General features: G+C 47.2%; 1 protein-coding gene across 1 annotated transcript in view; it reads right to left on the reverse strand.

Moving 5' to 3' along the window:
- Positions 1 to 16,618: 16,618 nt before the first annotated feature.
- Positions 16,619 to 19,357, reverse strand: part of HDAC8 (histone deacetylase 8) — a 194,483-nt gene continuing 191,744 nt past the window's right edge. Inside the window, exon 11 of the mRNA XM_061570433.1 lies at positions 16,619 to 18,300. Coding sequence (XP_061426417.1) covers positions 18,278 to 18,300 — 23 coding nt within the window. The 3' untranslated portion in view covers positions 16,619 to 18,277. The remainder of the gene's footprint in view (positions 18,301 to 19,357) is intronic.

Below are 19,357 nucleotides of genomic sequence, written 5' to 3' on the forward strand. Positions count from 1 at the left end.
ACAATAAAAATTCTCACGACGTTTCGACTGCAACACAAGCAATCATCATCATGTGTGAAATCCACAGAAATACAAATTTCACACCTGATGATGATTGCTTGTGTTGCAGTCGAAACGTCGTGAGAATTTTTATTGTTTTATATTTATATTATTTTATTATTTCCCTTCTACGTGACTTTACCGAAAGAACCAAGAATATGAATCCCTGCAGTCACGAAAGCTTTAAATAAATAAAAATCCGTTGTTTTACTGAATATTTTCCCGGTCGCTGGTTTGGACTAAGAGTATGTGATAACGCGACTCGTAGTGGCTATATTGGATGCGGTGTACCGGGTGTATTTATATTTTCCGGGTAGCTGCTAAAATGAAGGGGGTGGCACGTGGCGAGCCGTGGTCATAGCCGGGTGTATACTGAATGTGGTGTGCCTGGGGCGGAAACCCCGGTCGAATTCACAATCTTCTCCCAAGGAATCTATAATGTATCTTGGTGCTCCCTCTAAGCCTTCGCACTCATTGACATGTAATTTTTTTCTCTAACCCCCTCCCTCTCTCTGCCTCCGCCTCCCTCTGTCTATTTAAGGCCACCCCACAGAGATGATTACCCCTCTCTGTACCTGTGTTGCTCGATCTATGTATCTTGGTGATATCTGTCCGCTTATATGTCAGTCTATAGTTTTCTGGTTAGATTTTATGTCGCTATTTCACTATACCTGATGATGATTGCTTGTGTTGCAATCGAAACGTCGTATTCTATTATTTAATTTATTATTCTATCTTTATACGTGACTTTACCGAAAAAACCAAAGAATAATCTATAATGTAGTCGGTGCAATGTGTCTCGTATCGTTCCTTGAGTGTACAGCATCAGACTTGGTCTATCCACTGCTGGATGAAGGCTTTCGCAACTCCGTCGTCATAGCTCAAGGCCCTGCGATGCCACAACCCACATAGATCACCCCTCCTGGACATGAGCCGAACTTATCCTCCGTCTCCCCGGCGGTTGACCTGTGCCTTTGGGATGCTCAGGCACGTTCGTCGAGCAGTGCTCTTGCCTGTAAATGATGATAGTACAGTAAATGCAATAGCAACATCCACTACATTATTGGAGATGTTGGTCTCAATTACTTAACCAAAAGAACCAAAGAGTATGGATTCCTGCAAGTCACGAAAGCTTCAAATCAAGATCTCAATGAGTTTTCACCTCATTCCAATTCAAGTGCAGTACACGCAGCTACGATATAGAATATATCCTGAGCTAGGACGATTAATACGTTATTCCAATAGATTAATCGACTAAGAATCCCAAGAACTAATTATTTCGTGGTCAATTGCTCGGGTCCCTTTAAAGATGGCAGACAAGCCACGCCCGGCGTGACGTGGCTGATGACGTAACTAAAGTGACCAAAGCCCCACCCCGTCACCTCCCGTCCAGTGGCACAACGTGGAACCCAATACGAACCTATAACCGGTAGTGAGATTGATCACGTGAATAAGCTGACTACAACGCAGCTCTAAATGTGTCCGTTAGCGAATGTTCTAACAGCTGGGGCGATCATAGTTAGTGTACGTTAGTACGTCGCAAATCCGACCGTCGAATATACTCTCATTCCCAAAAGTCGTTCACACATCTTCGCCTTTAAATTTCGATTTAAAGCTTTCGTGACTGCAGGGATTCATCTTCTTGGTTCTTTCGGTAAAGTCACGTAGAATGGAAAGTCAAATAATAAAAATTTAACATAATAAAATAATTCTCACGACGTTTCGGTCACAACGCAAGCAGCCGTCCTCAGGTGAAGAACAGGTCTGTCGAGAAGACAGAGTCTGAATGTCTTCTCGACAGACCTGTTCTTCACCTGAGGACGGCTGCTTGCGTTGTGGCCGAAACGTCGTGAGAATTATTTTATTATGTAAAATTTTTATTATTATATAATTTCCATTCTTATTATTATTTTATTATTATGTTTATTTTTTATTATTTTATTATTTCCATTCTACGTGACTTTACCGAAAGAACCAAGAAGATCTTCGCCTTTGTCACGCACGGCCGCGTGCACATTCTCAATCTCGGCTCGCATTAGCCTAGCTCTGTCGCACGCGGTTAAATGCGCCGTTGTCCAGCAACCTGTGTATGCTTGGCGCATCTTTTCCTGTTCAATAGGCGTCCACATATCCGACCTTTTCGCAACCTATCCACCCATCAATATAATGTCCCAGTCCCCCCCCCCATATCCGAGTCGGATATGCGACGTTGGCACACAGGACAGTGACGTTATACACATTAATTCTAGATTTGAAGCTTTCGTGACTGCAAGGATTCATACTCTTAGTTCTTTCGGTAAAGTCACGTAGGTAAAAAATTAAAATAAAATTATTTTTATTTTTATTAATTTCATTTTTTACCTACGTGACTTTACCGAAAGAACTAAGAGTACGTTATACACAGTACGACATTGTACACAGCACAGCGACGTTGTACACAAGACAGCAATGACAGGCGTAGAAGGCAGCCCTCAGTCAAAGCGGCGACAGCGGATGGTCTTTCTGGTGGCGCGGACGAGGAGACGAGTGCGTGACTCGTGTTGTAATATCCCTCGGACGTGAAGCAACAAAAAAAATGGTCCGATCCATCAAACGCAGCCCCTGAGCTCAAACTCAATCTCCGTTCTCATTCATTCCCCGCTAACGCGACCGCCCCCGATGCGCCGTGGTTGGGTTTCGCGTGGCCGGCCCCTCCGCTTTGCACTGTCGCGTGTGAAGCCGGAGACTTTTGCGTTGTCGGGAATTGGGCCCGAGCATCTCCCAATTGAACAGGGACAAATCCTTCATTGGCGCCCAGCATTTTTGCAGCACCGTGGCGGTACAAATGAACAATATTCTACAATACGACAAAAGGTAGCAGCAGCGAGCCCCACTCCCCCCCCCCCCTACTCTAAACCCAGAGTTCATGCTGTGTTCGCGGCAGAGGTCCACGGAGTTTCTGTAAACCCCCCCCTCCCATCTGTACCGGGCTCCTATTGAAATACAAATTTTACGCACAAAAAAACAATTAAAGGCGCAACACCCTGAAATCGCTCATGTAGGCGGTGCCTCCACTGAGCGAACTCAAAGAGGGTACTTGGTCTACTCTTCCACACGTTTCACGTGACCTGTTGCATAAATAAGTGGGCGGGTTGTACCCACACGTTACTCGCGGACCTGCTGATCCACTCAAATGTGGCGGACTTATTTGTACTGCTGAGTGAACAGAGGCGCAGGGGGATGGAGAGGGCTCTGGAGTAGGTTTGAGAAACCCGCAACCATCCCTTCGACAACCTCGCCGGGAGATGGAATGGATACCTGTCAAGCCCTTATCAGTGCCCCCGACATTATTACAGACAAATTCAGACCTTATTGGTCACCACGTGCTCTTCTAAATCCCAACGTTTATCCTACAAAGTCCCATCACAAGGGAGAAACACAAACAAATAGACCAAAAACACGTTTTTTTTTGCCCGTATTGAAACGGCTGTACGCCGTACGGACCTGAAAACTCAATTTTTCTGTACAACAACACGGGGTAAACCGTGTGAGGTTGACGGCTGTGGCAATGTGAACCTGCGACCTCTGGATTGAAAGTCCAGTGCGCGGACCCCATTCGTGTACACGGCGGCGATTCTTTCATAAACGATAAGAAGGGCATTGGGAAGTGCTACCGCATTGCTGCTATCTTGCGCGCTCACTACACGGGGCATCGTTGAGCAGACATATGCCACGGGTGTAGTCGTGCGACCGACCAAAAACACAACAAGAAAAGCAGCCGCAATGCGTCCGAGCTCCTCGGATGAACCTGGACGCTCGCTTGGGTCCAGCGAGCACCAGACGCCCCGAGGGAGGTTGTCAACGGGGCTGTTTTGGGGGCCACGCGTTTTTGGCAGAAGATGGCGAAGTCAATTGGCGCTGTGCTCCCTAACGCCGGTATCTAAAACTAATGGGGGTGGGTAAAATCCATCACGTTTGTTTGAAAACGAATAGCTTTTGTTTTCACTGCGGGAAAGATGAGGGCCCCCAAAGAGACAACAGATGTATTTTTCAAGTGTGATGTTGGCTCTAAATATAAATAAAGGCTCTAAATTTAGTGTGCGTAATTGTATTGCGTAACGCTGCATAATAGGGCAGAGTGGTGGGCGCAGTGGTTAGCAGCGTGGCGCTACGAATCCATAACTGGGCACGGCTAACATCAGGGCGAGTGGCATCTGGAACCGATCCTGGCTCCAACCCTCCCTCACCACCCAACTTCACCAACCAACCTTGACCAGGGTGATGAAGTATAACAAAGTGGCCGCCATGACAAGTTCTTGTAATTCGTGATTAATTCACGGTTCTTTGTTACGTCTTCAAGAGTTGCTGCTCGTTGCTGGATGCTTGCCACTGGGGGGAGGGGGGGCCCTGTGCTAAGTAGCTGCGATTTGAAATAATATAAATGATACAATACAAGCAACGGTACAAGGAAGAGGCCCATCACTTAGCAGTGGATTTGACGGCTGAAAATGCTTACTTGTACGATCTAAGGTTAAATAAGTTCGCTTGAAAAAACTACGATGGATATATTTTTATGTAGCACGGTAAAGTTCACTGAGCTACGAACTCTTTTTCAGAGGCGACCTGGCACCACGTGGGAATTTATAGCCGCTGCCAAATAATCCAAGCGGGTGTTGTTTCTAAATGCGGTGGAGGGCAAACACGGAGGAACCCGGTGAACGATCCACACGCTTGGACCACCGCGTGGAGAGAGAAAAACAAAGCCGCACTCCAAATATACAACAACGGGCATCGCCAGGGGTCCGGGATGGAAGCCACGAGCCTCCTGCGCCGCACCAGCCGAAGGAGATAACATCTCATCATGGTGGCGCCCTCGTAAGTTGGAAAACATTCAGGAGGCAACGAGCCTTTTGGGGCCAAACCTCCTCCACTCGAGGGCCTGCGCCAAATGAGCCTCTTATCAAACTCTTAGGTTTTTTCGGTAAAGTGTCACGTTGGTAAAAAAATAAAATAAAAAATTACTAAAAGTAATAATAGAAATAAAATAATTTATATTAATACTTTTAGTAATTTTTACTTTTATTTTATAAAGTAATAATATAAATAAAATAAAATAATTTCTACTATCACTTTTAGTAATTTTTAATTAAAATTTTCCACCTACGTGACTTTACCGAAAAACAGCCTAAGAGTATGAATCCTTGCAGTCACGAAAGCTTCAAATCTAGAGCCTCTTATCAAGCCTGTCGGCCGAAACGTCGCCCTGCGAAGTTGCAACCAAAGCCGGGGAGTCTGGTCTACACTGGCGCTTTGCCCGCCTTACACCACGCAAAGACGGCCGTGATATTTCACGAGTGTCCGCTCGCTCAGCTGTCCTCAAATGCTGCCCGGCGCTTGTTTTTCTGCGTGCCCTGTGCGCGGCTACTTTTAGCTCGATGACTTCTCTGGCGGAGTCGAGCGGCCTCCCCCTGTTATGCGAGGACACTTGGCAGGCGTCAAGAGCGTGTGCGGTAAACACGCTCCGAACGCACGCGGCTCCTGTTGGCTCCCAACAGGGAGGACACCCGCGATTCACGAATATTGCAGAGTAAAATATCTCCTTCTCGAAAGGCCAGGGCACGTGGTTGTAATGTTTTATGTATTGTCGTTGTTCTTTTTGGTTTTTTCGGTAAAGTCACGTAGAAGGGAAGTAATAAAATAATAAAAATAAAACATAATAAAATAATTCTCACGACGTTTCGGCTACAACGCAAGCAGCCGTCTTCAGGTGAAGAATGAGACACTGCCAATCTAGGAGCTTATATATAAGCTGAGTTGGAAATGTATTGTCGTTGTTGTTGGTATTGTTTTACGATGCTTCGCATTCCTGTCTCGGACGGAATGTTTTGGACTCACCGTCATCCGTCAACATATTCCATCCACTGCTGGATGAAAGCCTCCCCCAAAACTGCCAGCAGCTGGCCCAACAACGTAATACGTGAATTAAATTTGCGATGTAATTATAAAAAAAAATTCGCCCTGTCGCCCTGCACGCGAGTTGATTTCATCGATCCGTCTTCTAAACAGAGGTTAGTATGTGCTCTAAGTATGCTGAACTTCTTTCGCGCAGTACGTAAGCCAACCGCGGAGGTTCGTCCACTCTGGACACGTTCCCTTGGTTGACTGTTCCCGTCCATCGGGCCCAGGAAGCCGTCTTGACAAGGTGTCAAAGTCCTGTCCAGAAAGACCCACGTGCCTTTAATAGTTGTTCTCTCTCTCGCCACAGTTCCACACTGCCGAACGTTGTTGTTGTTGTTGATGCTGTTGCTGTTGTTTCCGGTGAAAGTGAGCGCGACAACAACAACAACAACGGCAGCAGCAGCAGCGAGACACGTGAGAGATTCGTGCACAATAAAAAAAATCCCGGTGACTCGCTCGTGGCATTTCGCGACCACTCCGGTTCGCTTCTCACGCACTTCGTGAACACGCCGCCGCTGCTGCTACTGCCGCTGCTGCTATCGCGATATAATTTTTTTACGGAAGAATTTCATAACTTTCGTGACGTTTACGCGGACCGGTTTGAGCCCACTCTCTTCTCAACTATGTTGCTCTGGTGGTGGTGGTGGTTGTGGTGGTGGTGGTGTTTTAAGAAAAAATAAATTTGCACGGTCACGTCAACACACTGATGCCGCAAGCCTACTGGATGGAGATCTGGAAAAAGCCACGAATTTCCGTATTCGTGCTGCTGATACGTGAAGACGTAAAGATGCCCTTCGCCCACGCAGCACTCGATACGCCGCGGGGTGGCGGGGGGGGGTGAAGTATGGCGAAACAATCCCTGTGATCGACACGGCGTGCGGGAGGCCTTCATCCAGCAGTGGATTGACAAAGATCCCCCGTGTAGCCTGAACAGACTGTTGGGGCAAGTGCTGTTAGCGAGCACCTATGAAGGCCGGCACGGTACACGAGGGGGTGGGTGGCCAGCACCACGCCCGGCCGCCTTTGTCTCTTCAGTGGCGATGTTTACACACCACACACCAGGTACTCATTTGAGGCTGAGTCGACCTAGTGGAGGCCCAGAACCGGTTCAAATAATCGTCACCGGTGTTATCCGTGAGCGGGTATCAAACCCGGGGGCCTCCAGGTTCGCAGCGCAGCGTAGCGCTAACCGCTACACCACCGCTCCCCCGCCGCACACACGCAACAGACAACGAAACGCCTTGGATAAAAGCAGAACAAACATTCAGAGTCTTGGCACCCCCCCCCCCCACCACCACCACCGAAAGGGTCTCGGAGTCGTTCCCATGCCGTTCGACAATTTACATTTCTCTCAATGTTGTTCGTGGCGTGACCGTCTCCCTGCGGCGAAAGTAAATCCACCGCCCTCCCCCGCTTCGCTCACTCAGTCCGTGGCTGCGACGTGGTTGCATTGCGTGCGTCTCTCTCGCGTGTGCCTTTTGTGGTGTTTGTGATTGTTCTTGCAGTGAACGAGGAACGCTTTTGAGTTGTCCCCTGACCCTGTGGTGGAGTTTTTGTTCTAGATGTTTGGGGTGGGGGGGGGGTTAATTCACGGCTGCGAATATTTTTTTGGGGGGCACTCTTTTGCCAATCAGCGCACGTGGCAGACAGGCCCCCCCCCCCGTCCACCACCAGCCCCCCCCCCCACCAGCCCCCCCCCCCCACCAGCCCCCACCCCCCCACCACAAGCCTATGAAACAATAATAAATTGTGTGTTTTTAAAAAATAATGTATGGCAATAACACAGGAGTTTAACACGTAGGCTTTCGCGACCAATATCAACCATAACATATGTTTGTTTCGGTTAGATCGCGTAAATATATAAATGTGTCGTTAAACCCGCCACCACCCGACACAGCCAACTAGTAAGGTTTGTCACGTAAACAGAACGTGGCCAATCCGTCCCGAGTACAGCACTAGTGTATAGTAGTGTAGTGTATAGTGTAGTGTATAGTGTAGTAGTGTAGTGTATAGTGTAGTGTATAGTGTAGTGTATAGTGTATTATAATAGTACAGCACTAGCCGGTTGTGTTGGAGAGCCAAGCCACAACATTTACAAGCCAAGTGCAACGTTTCGCCAGTGATTACAACTAGCTTCATCAGGCGAACAGCCAGAACAGGAGGATTTCTCCACAAATCTGTCTGTCGCCTGAAGCTAGTTGTAATTATTGGCAGAAACGACGCATTTATCTTTACGCGATCTAACCCAAAAAAACTATATTATGTAAAACAGGATTTGTGTTAAGATGTTCAAACAACAAAATAGACGCACCTTTGTTGTTCAAGATATGAAGTTTTCGTGACTGCAAAGATTCATACGCTTTGGTTCTTTCGGTAAAGTCACGTAGGTGAAAAGATTTAATAAAATAAAAATAAGAATAAAATAAAAAATCTAATTTAAATAAAAAATAAAACAATTTCCAGCTGTAATTTCCACCCCTGATGATGATTGCTTGTGTTGCAATCGAAACGTCGTGATTTAATGTAGTTATTTCTATTTTTTAAAATTTTCATTCGATTTTTTATTTTATTCTTATTTTTATTTTATTTTTATTTTTTCACCTACGTGACTTTACCGAAACAACCAAAGAGTACCTTTGTTGTTGCTGCTGCAAGGAGTCAAGTCAAAACATGCCAAACAAACATGCTCTGATCATTCTTTATGGTTTCGTCTCACCATTGTTAGCCGAAAGAACGCCAAAAGGCGAACATTACAGAGGCGATGCAAGTATCAGAACACTTAAAGCTCGGGGTCGATCAGTTTAATTTCTGTAGAGCAATCCGTTTTAAAGAAATGCAAATTGTGAATGTTGTGGATTTACTCTCCAACACACCGGTGGGCTGAAGTTTTCACTAATTGGCGTTTTGTTCACGTGACAAATCCCTGACTAATTGGCTGTGTCGGGTGGTGGAGGGTTACGACACATTTATACTTACGCGATCTAACCCAAAAAACTTTATTATGAATCTTAACACCTGTTTTATTGCCAGAAACGGTAAAACCTCTTCTTATTTATAGATTTGAAGCTTTCGTGACTGCAAGGATTCATATTCTTAGGTATTTCGGTAAAGCCACGTAGGTAAAAAATTAAAATTAATAAAAGTAACAAAGGCTCAGTCTTTTGTTATGCAGTCTATTCTTAGTCTTAAGCCTCACCTTACCATATTAATAAAAAGTGTCCCGTACTTGGCCCTTCCCCTCTTCAACCATTATATATACGGAGTGGTAGGTCTTGTAATCTCTCATTTACTTGATACAGCTGTCGTGGCTGTGACGGTTCCACCTGAAGACGGAAGCTTGTGTTGCCTCCGAAACGTCGTGATTTTTATTTTATTTTACTTTATATTAATTTTAATTTTTTACCTACGTGACTTTACCGAAAAAACCTAAGAATACTATTCTTATTTTCATAATACATTTTTATCCTGGCAAAACGGTCCCATAGATATGCTCTGATAATGCTGAATATGCGTTGTCATTGTAACCGATTGGCCTACGCCAGAGACAGCCTTCTTCATGTCTCACCACCGGTGTTAGTCCAGGGAACAATGTCAAAAGGCGAGTAAGTACAAAAACAATGCGAGTATCAGACCATGTAACGTCTGAACATCTTAACACCTGCTTTATTACCAGACTGGGTAACACCCTGCCTAGTCTTATTGTTTCATCGTTTTGACACTTCCGAATATTTATTCATACTGGAGCAATCCGATGAGTTATAAAGCTCGTTTTTTCACAGATGTTCCATCGAGTAAATAACCCGTGATCGCTGATAGAGAGAGATGCTTTCCATGCGGCTGAACTAATCCGGGCGCCTCAACGGAGGCCGTGTGGTGGTGGCATGGGTCGCGTTGAAGCGATGCCACCTCTTAAGAAATTCGAGGCAAGTTGGGGGTGGGGGGGAGAGTCCTTGTCCGGGATGAATTCCCTTCCCCCACCACCACCACCAGGACTGTATTATTCAATAGTCACTGTATGCACTGTGCCTAGGGACTGCAAAAACTAAAGGGCCTACGGCAAAAAAAAGTGTGACCATGTGTTTTTTTTTTCGATTTAAAGCTTTCGTGACTGCAGGGATTCATCTTCTTGGTTCTTTCGGTAAAGTCACGTGACTTTACCGAAAGAACCAAGAAGATGTGTTTTTTTGTTTGTATGATAAAAAAACAAATGTAACCAAGATATCTTCTTGAAAATATATATTCATAGAAAGCAAGGATAGGCACAGTGTGTAGATACAAAGAGGCAAAGTCCTAGAAATCATTTCATAAGGTGAGAGAGAAATTAACATCGGAAATGAACTCCCATCGAATGAGGACACAGACTAAATAACGGAAGTGTCAGGAACGACATCTCTCCAGCGGCTGGACGAAATAAGCGTGAAACGAGCGAGTGATAGTGCCGATACGGGGGGAGGGGAGCAGCAGCAGTGTCAACTGTAGAGATATATCACTGAAGTCCGACGAATCAGAAGGGCCACGAAGAACCTACATCAGGCCCTGACCACCACGGCTCGCGGAGGAAGACGGTGTGGCCCGACGTTTCAGGGCGTGGAAAGTGTCTGAACGTGAAGCTGACATTTGGCTTCTTTTGCGCGCTGTCCCGACGCGCAAAAAAATTCGCCGCCGTCAGTGACAATGCATCGTGGACATTTTTTTGAGTTTCTTGTAAACGTATTTTTATTTCGGCCACGCCGAACAAGGAAAAACAATTCGCGCCGCGCACATTTTTTTGTCGTTGCACACACTCAAAATAAGTATTCTTGCGGATGTTAACATTGATTTTTTAAAATATATATATATAAAAAAGAGTGTAAATACACACTGGGGGGGGATTTTTTGTACGTACGTCGATAGGGCCACACGCGGTCACGCCTGCCATGGGCGTTCGATGCGTGGCAACTGCCGCATTGGACTTGTGCCAAGCGCCACCGTGACACCACTCCCCCCAGCTCGCTACCCATCCCCGAGATACAAAAAACACCAACACATAAAGTACTCTTAGGTCTTTTCGGTAAAGTCACGTAGGTAAAAAAGAAACAAAAATAATAAGTAAAAAAGATATAAGAAATTATTTATTATTTATTTTTTGTTATTTAATTTTTACCTACGTGACTTAAGAGTATGAATCCTTGCAGTCACGAAAGCTTCAAATCTAGAACCCATAAAGTGTTGGGTGTCAATCAAGTAAACCCGACAGCTTGGAACGACCTCGGACTGGAGGAGGTGGCTGGGGGGGGGGGGGGTGTTGGATCTCGCTCTGCGATTTAAGGAGCGGAGGGGACCCAGAGTTTAGAGACGCTAAATAAATACTCAGGGTGAAAGAGGCCCTCCCAGGGACGAGATTAGACGGTAGCAATTAAACGCCTCCTCCTGTGCCAGTGAAAGGTTCTCTCCACCGTCACGCGGTTCGTTACTGGACTCGATCGCGAGCAGTCGGAGATGTTGACTACCTCGCCTGGTATACAGGAGGTCGTGGGTTCGATTCCAACCCTGACGCTTGCTGTATATTTGGAGTCTGCGTGTCTCTCTCTCATCATCATCACGGTGGCTAGGAGATGTTAACTACCTCGCCTGGTCTACATGGGTCGTGGGTTCAATCCCGACCCTGACAATGCCTGTTGTATATTTGGAGTTTGCGTGTCTCTCTCTCATCATCACGGTGGCTAGGAGATGTTAACTACCTCGCCTGGTCTACAAGAGGTCGTGGGTTCGATTCCAACCCTGACGCCTGCTGCTGTATATTTGGAGTCTGCGTGTCTCTCTCTCATCATCATCACGGTGGCTAGGAGATGTTAACTTCCTCGCCTGGTCTACATGGGTCGTGGGTTCAATCCCGACCCTGACAATGCCTGTTGTATATTTGGAGTTTGCGTGTCTCTCTCTCTCATCATCACGGTGGCTAGGAGATGTTAACTCCATCGCCTGGTATACAAGAGGTCGTGGGTTCGATTCCAATCCTGACGCCTGCTGTATATTTGGAGTTTGCGTGTTTCTCTCGCTTTCTCCCCCGTGGTGGTCGCGTGGATTTTTCTCCGGGCTCCTCCTACACATTTAGAATCATGCGTTTAGAGTATTTGGCTACTACAAATGTACACATGATGATGATGCCACTTCATTGAGCTATCATTTGTGGCCATGTCTCTTCTGAAAATGAGCTACATCGCTGCTCAGTGGGCCTTACCTGGTAAAATAAAATGTTGAGTTTAACACTATGAGACATCTCCTTTACCAGTGGCAAAATATAGTAATAGGTTTTTACCCTTTTAACTGGTACAAAATATGACACCTTTATACAAGGCATCATGTTTGCAATAACCTCAACACAAGAAGTCAAAATGCAAACAAAAAGAAACAACTCTGATGATGATAATAATGGAGACTAGGCTCTATAATAATGGAGACTAGGCTCTCAAGAAAGCTGTCTCGGGTGTGGACCAATGAACTTCAAGGACAGTGCATATCATTATCATCATCAGAGTTGTTTCTTCTTGTTTGCATTTTGACTTCTTGTGTTGAGGTTATTGCAAACATGATGCCTTGTATAAAGGTGTCAGATTTTGTACCAGTTAAAAGGGTAAAAACCTATTACTATGTTGAGTTTAAGTTTATTATTCGCTGCCACAGCTCTCTGGTTCTGCCGCTATTCAACGTTTTACTCAACGTGCTGGCAGCAACTTCTCAGCACGTGCAGCGAAACGTCGGACACATCCTTGGCGAACGACGCCAAGGGAATGCAATCGGGGAGACCCCCCAAAAACAACTCGAGTTTGCGGAGTTGCCACGATGTTGGTTCACGCGCGGTCAAGGCAATCGTTGTGTTGTTGTTGTTCCTAATAACCCTGCGATGGGAATTTTGTTTCTTTGCTCGGCCCCCCTTTCGTCTGCCAGAGTGCCGCGTCCTCACAGCGTGCGGGGTCAGCGGGAGGGGGGGGGGTCGTCTCGAAGCGCCCCGGCGAGACTTCGCATCAACACGCGACTCTTCTGCGGGATCTTTGACACGCACGCTCGCGCAAAGTTTCCTGCCCGTGCAACAAATTAATTTTCCAGACAATTTAAGATCGACGCACATGTAAGCTCGTCTAGGTAGCACTGCAACCCGCGGCCGAGATCAGATAAGCTTCCCCATTGCATCTCGGTAGCGAGTAGAAGCAGCTGGTGGTATTTATCAGATGAACCTGATATTATTTTCCACGCTTGCTTTCATCATTATCCGTATTAGTAGGTCTGAGCACGTGGGACGCTTAAGTCCATCACAGTAACGGCGCGGCTACCGTGCGTGATACAAGAGCTCATGGGAGATTTCGTTTGCATCCACTCATTCCTCATTCACTCATTCTTCATTCGTTCATTCTTCATTCGCTCATTCTTCATTCGCTCATTCTTCATTCGTTCATTCTTCATTCGCTCATTCTTCATTCGCCCATTCTTCATTCGCTCATTCTTTATTCTCTCATTCACTCATTCTTCATTCGCTCATTCTTCATTCGCTCATTCTTCATTCGCTCATTCTTCATTCACTCATTCTTCATTCTCTCATTCTTCATTTGCTCATTCTTCATTCTCTCATTCTTCATTCGCTCATTCTTCATTCGCTCATTCTTCATTCACTCATTCTTCATTCTCTCATTCTTCATTCGCTCATTCTTCATTCGCTCATTCTTCATTCGCTCATTCTTCATTCACTCATTCTTCATTCGCTCATTCTTCATTCGCTCATTCTTCATTCACTCATTCTTAATTCGCTCATCCTTCATTCGCTCATTCTTCATTCACTCATTTTTTATTCACTCATTTTTTATTCACTCATTCTTCATTCGCTCATTCTTCATTCATTCTCCATTCGTCGTTGGCCACGATCTATCCACTGCTGGACGAAGACTCATCGCTCCATCTCCATGGTGGTCACTTTTTTCTCTCTCTGCGGCTGCCATCCCATCACCGATTTGGGCCTTCGGTCACCAAGCCGTTCGAGTGGCGTGTTCTGTCTAGATTTGAAGCTTTCGTGACTGCAGGGATCCATACTCTTTGGTTATTTCGGTAAAGTCACGTAGGTAGAAAATATAAAATAATTTAAATCCCGACGTTTCGGGCGCAACACAAGGGTGTTCTGCTCCAAGCCAACGTTCATGAACGGTCCGGAAGACGTTTTCCGATTTCTTGTTTTCTCCTCCGATGCACGTGCTTCCCTGTCTGTCTCTCCGTGTAATTCCACGCCTCCGTTTTGCGTTCTTTTCGTATTTTGTTCAACTTAATTTCTCAACGTCGATGTGTGCGATACGCGATAGCGGGTAACACGCACCGATTGAAATGTTTTGTTACTTTGGACACATCGGAGGATGTTGCTTTTCTGAATCAAATTCAATTTTCCAAAAAGCACTTTTCTCAACCAAGAATAAAATCGTAACTTTCACAAGCACTTTGTCAACAGTCCCACTACTCGATGAAGGATCAAGGTTGGTTGGTCGGGACCCAAATCCAGGAGGAGTTTTACCATCATCACCATCACCACCACCATCACCACCAACACCATCACCACCACCACCATCACCACCATCACCACCACCATCACCACCACCATCACCACCACCATCACCACCACCACCATCACCACCACCATCATCACCACCATCACCATCACCACCATCACCACCAACATCACTACCACCTTCACCACCAACACCACCACGGCATCTCTGATCTCATCACCAGGGAGAGCGCGCGACTGCGAGCGACACCAACAGCTGATCAGACGACGTCGTCGACTGCGACAGCAGCGGAGAGCGCGAATAGCGAAGGGCTTCCTCCTCCACCAGCGCCACGAGAACTGCGGGGAAATCTACAGGCGGTGGCCTGAACCGCCGGGCCGCTCCAGTGTAGCGAATACTCAGCAAGTGGGGGTGGGGTGGGGGCATAAACACGAACTGCGTCTGCGGAGATGAAGAGGCAATGCCTCCTCCTTCATCCCCCTCCCTTCACCCACCCCCTCCTTCTCCCTCCTTCTCCCTCTCACCCCTCCTCCTTCTCCCCCTCCTCCCTCACCCCTCCTCCTTCTCCCCTCCTCCTCCTGGCTCGTCCGCTCCAGTTTGGTCCGTTCAGTGCGAGGAGCTTTGCGCAGCCGGTGATTGCAGCACCGCAGCTGCCCCCCGTGCGCAGGGCTCAGCAAGCTCACGAATTCCCTCCCTGTTGGTGCCGTTGGAACGCAAAATCGAAAAGGCGATTGATCTTCTTGGTTCTTTCGGTAAAGTCACGTAGAAGGGAAGTAATAAAATAATACAAATAAAACATAATAAAATAATTCTCACGACGTTTAGGCCACAACGCAAGCAGCCTCGACAGACCTGGTTTTCACCTGAAGACGGCTGCTTGCGTTGTGGCCGAAACGTCGTGAGAATTATTTTATTACGTTTTATTTTTATTATTTTATTACTTCCCTTCTACGTGACTTTACCGAAAGAACCAAGAAGATGAATCCCTACAGTCACGAAAGCTTTAAATCGAAAAAGGCGATTGGTTGAGACAAAAAAAAACAACAACAACGTAACGCTGCTGGTCAAGAGACACGCCGATGGGACCGGGTGGTTAGCACATGTCCGTTCCGCCGTGGGTATTTGTCCACAACGCGTGTGAGCTAACTCGGCGGGGGAGATAGGAATCCGCTCGCAGGTTCCATTGCGTCCAGCGGAAGATTGGGTAATGGCACCGGCGAAGGGGCACGTGGGATCGCGCGCCCCAGAAAGGGAAGTGTGATCGCGCCAGGGTCCGATAAGGCAGCTCCCCCCCCCTCCCTCTCGTTAACTCCCTCGCCTGGTATACAGGAGGTCGTGGGCTCGATCCCAACCCTGGTGCCTGCTGTATATTTGGAGTTTGCGGCGTCTCTGTCATCATCATCACGGTGGCTAGGAGATGTTAACTCCCTCGCCTGGTATACAGAAGGTCGTGGGCTCGATCCGAACCCTGACGCCTGCTGCTGTAAATTTGGAGTTTGCGGCGTCTCTCTCTCATCATCATCACGGAGGCGAGGATATGTTAACTACCTGGCCTGGTATACAGGAGGTTGTGGGCTCGATCCCGACCCTGGTGCCTGCTGTATATTTGGAGTTTGCGTCTCTCTCTCATCATCATCACGGAGGCTAGGAGATGTTAACTACCTCGCCTGGTATACAGGAGGTCGTGGGCTCGATCCCAACCCTGGTGCCTGCTGTGTATTTGGAGTTTGCGGCGTCTTTCTCTCTCTCATCATCTTCCCGTGGTCGCGTGGATTTTTCTCCGGGTCCTACGGGTTTTCCCTTAGAATTTAGAATCAACTTCACGCGTTTAGAGTATTTGGCTGCTATCAATTTCCACACGATGATGAGCCACTTCACTGAGCTACCATTTGTGGCCAGATTGCTTACAAAGAAGAGCTGTACAGCTCAGTGGGCTTTACCTGGAAAAGAAAAATGGTTTAGTTTAGTTTATAAATTAATAATTGAAAGCGTTTAACGTTGTGTATCGTGTCCACCCCCACCTCTGGCTCAGGACGTGCTGCAGTGTTGCGTAACGGGTGTGTGGACATTTCAGCTCACGTCACTCCGAGGTCTTGTTGCAAAACGTTTCTTTTTATTCGACAATTTGGTTCAAAACAACGGTGACAACAGGTCACAACAAACTATCTCGGTGTACGCACACATCAGGGCCGCCGTCACAGCCGCGGAATGGTCAGCACAACTGGACTGGGCAATCCGTCACCACCACCACAGTTTGTCCATTGGGAGGTCGCGTGTGGCGGGGTAAAGGGTGGGTCCCTCCCCCCTTTCCCAAGATGTTTGACCAGTATGGAAGAGTAGGCCAAATACTCTTGAGGAGGGGGTGGGGTGGCTCTCTAGACAGCACCAGCAGTGGCGTAGATTGAAAACGCATTTCATTAGAACTCCTCGTTGTGTTTAGTTTGTTGTCCTTCCCTGCAACGCCGCGTTAGCACGGTTGGCTACGTACGGTGCCGGCAGAAGTTCAACGTGCACACGTACGCACACAGCGAGCCATTGCAGGGCTGCGCCTTTGACTCTCTCGAACGCGCGCAAGGTTCGACACGAGCGCACGTGGAATTGATGAGCCAGCGATGAGCCGGCAAAGCGGAGCGTCTCTCGGTTGGCCTTCGTGATCCCTCTCCCCGAAATAAGCGCGCTTCCTTCGCGTCAACGACCCTGTCAAGGGGTGGCCGTGTTCGAGGTCCCCGCGCCAATGTTCTTCCGCGGCCAAAAGCTACTCGGTGCACGCGGCGAGGGCACTGCTTGCGAAAGAGGCGTGCGTTCGGGAGGCGATAGCAAAGCCCCGTTGCAATTTGTAACATTGCCAAGTGGTGACTTACCAACAGCAATCGATGATGATTCACTGACCTGCACCGACCAGCGTGGTGAAGTTTAGGGTCAAATAACCATCAATGACCAACAGTGGATGAACCATTCAAGTAAATTCTGCAGGCTACGGACACAACCACTAACCACATTCATAAGCATCATCATTGTCAGCCATGGTCGATCCACTGCTGGATGCTGGATGAAGGCCTGGTCTAAGCCATTGCCATCTTCCGTGATGTTAACAGTCACGCAAAGAAACTCGTCTAAATCTCGACGCCGAATCGCGACTTTTCTTGCAGTGGACCGAACGCAAATCGCCATCGACACAGAAACATCGTGGACGGTTCGACGCGTAAAAAAAAAAAAACACCAAACACGTCGCCCGGGTATGATCCCAGCGTCGTTTTGATGAAACGGCGGCAACTCTTTCACTTTGGCAAAAAAAAAATCTCACGTAGCTCTCCCGACCGGTGTGCTTTCTTCAGGTTGTGTGTGGCGTGTCGCTCGGAAAACGATGTCCGCCGACGTTTTGTTGAATCCGAGACGTGGATCGGTTCCCAAATGACGAGATCCGCCGGCAAAAGACGCTCGTCTCGGCACTCGCGGTACGACCGCTAATAACGCACGCAAGCAAAACAACCGACGGTATTCATTTTTTTACACGCGCCCGTTCCCCACCGGACCGTACGAAACACGTGAGCGCGACGAACGAAACTTTTACAAATTATCCCGATTTTAAAGTGCACCGAGGTGTCGTCTGTCGGTGAAAGGCGCGAGTGTGTGATCACAAGCCGCCACTTCTAGATAATCTCCCGTATCCCCCCCCCCCATCCCCCAACGTCTAAATCCGTAGAATGAAATCGTCCCCGTCGGTCCCGCGTGCCACAAGAGTCCTTGGCGTCTTTGCGTTCGTCCCCGCGTGAAGATTACGATGCGTTTTTCAGGTTGGCTGCAAAAGAAAATCGCACAGCGGAAGGGGGAGAGTGAGTTAGGGTACATTGGAGGCGACGATGCAGAAGCAAACCGGGGTGAAAGTTTAGGGCCCCATATTCTTAGGTTTTTTCGGTAAAGTCACGTAGGCAAAAAAATTAAAAAGTAAAATAAAATAAAAATCACGACGTTTCGGAGGCAACACAAGCTTCCGTCTTCAGGTGGTAAAATTTTACTTGATACAGCTGTCGTGGCTGTGACGGTACCACCTGAAGACGGAAGCTTGTGTTGCCTCCGAAACGTCGTGATTTTTATTTTATTTTACTTTTTAATGTTTTTACCTACGTGACTTTACCGAAAAAACCTAAGAATATGAATCCTTGCAGTCATGAAAGCTTCAAATCTAGAATTTATGGCCCCAAACAGCTCAAGGGGACCCTGAAATTTGTGAAGAAAAAAAAACGAATATCGGGATGGATCAAATATCAGCTTGAATCCAGGTCCTAATTAACATAAACAGTCAATGAACATAAAGTTAATAACATTCTCACATCTCTAACTTGTCCGCAGCCCTCTTCTTTAATCTGACTACAAGCCGTCTCTTCTCTGCATCTCTCTCACTTCGGTACATTCTGTCTCGTGTCCACAGCTCTCTCGTTTTCAATACAATTCTGTCCCATTTTAATTTCTCCTCTCATCGCACGCACGGCAGCTGCCTTTTTCCCACACCTCGTATAATTTCACTCCGTGGCTGTCTCATCTGTTATCTCTCTCCTCTCATCTCACGCCAGCTCTATCCTTCCACACATCTCGAATCTCACCGCATCTTTATCAGCCCTCGTCTAGATCTCTTCAGTCATCTCCCGAGAGGAGTTTATAAATCGAATGCGGCCCCACAACGCGGGCCAGCGTCCGCCACTGAATGTAGGAAACCAATGACAAGCCGGGCGAGTGCGCCAAAAGGGGGCAGCTATTACAGTAATCCCTCCCCACTTCGCGGTTCAAGTTTCGCGGCCTCAGTGCATCGCGGATTTTTCGAACTGATTTAAAGGCCTCATTATACCTGTGCAGTAACA

This window comes from Lethenteron reissneri, chromosome 6 (genome assembly GCF_015708825.2).
Source record: "Lethenteron reissneri isolate LAM-NWPU_2019-01 chromosome 6, ASM1570882v1, whole genome shotgun sequence".
Lineage (NCBI taxonomy): Eukaryota > Metazoa > Chordata > Hyperoartia > Petromyzontiformes > Petromyzontidae > Lethenteron > Lethenteron reissneri.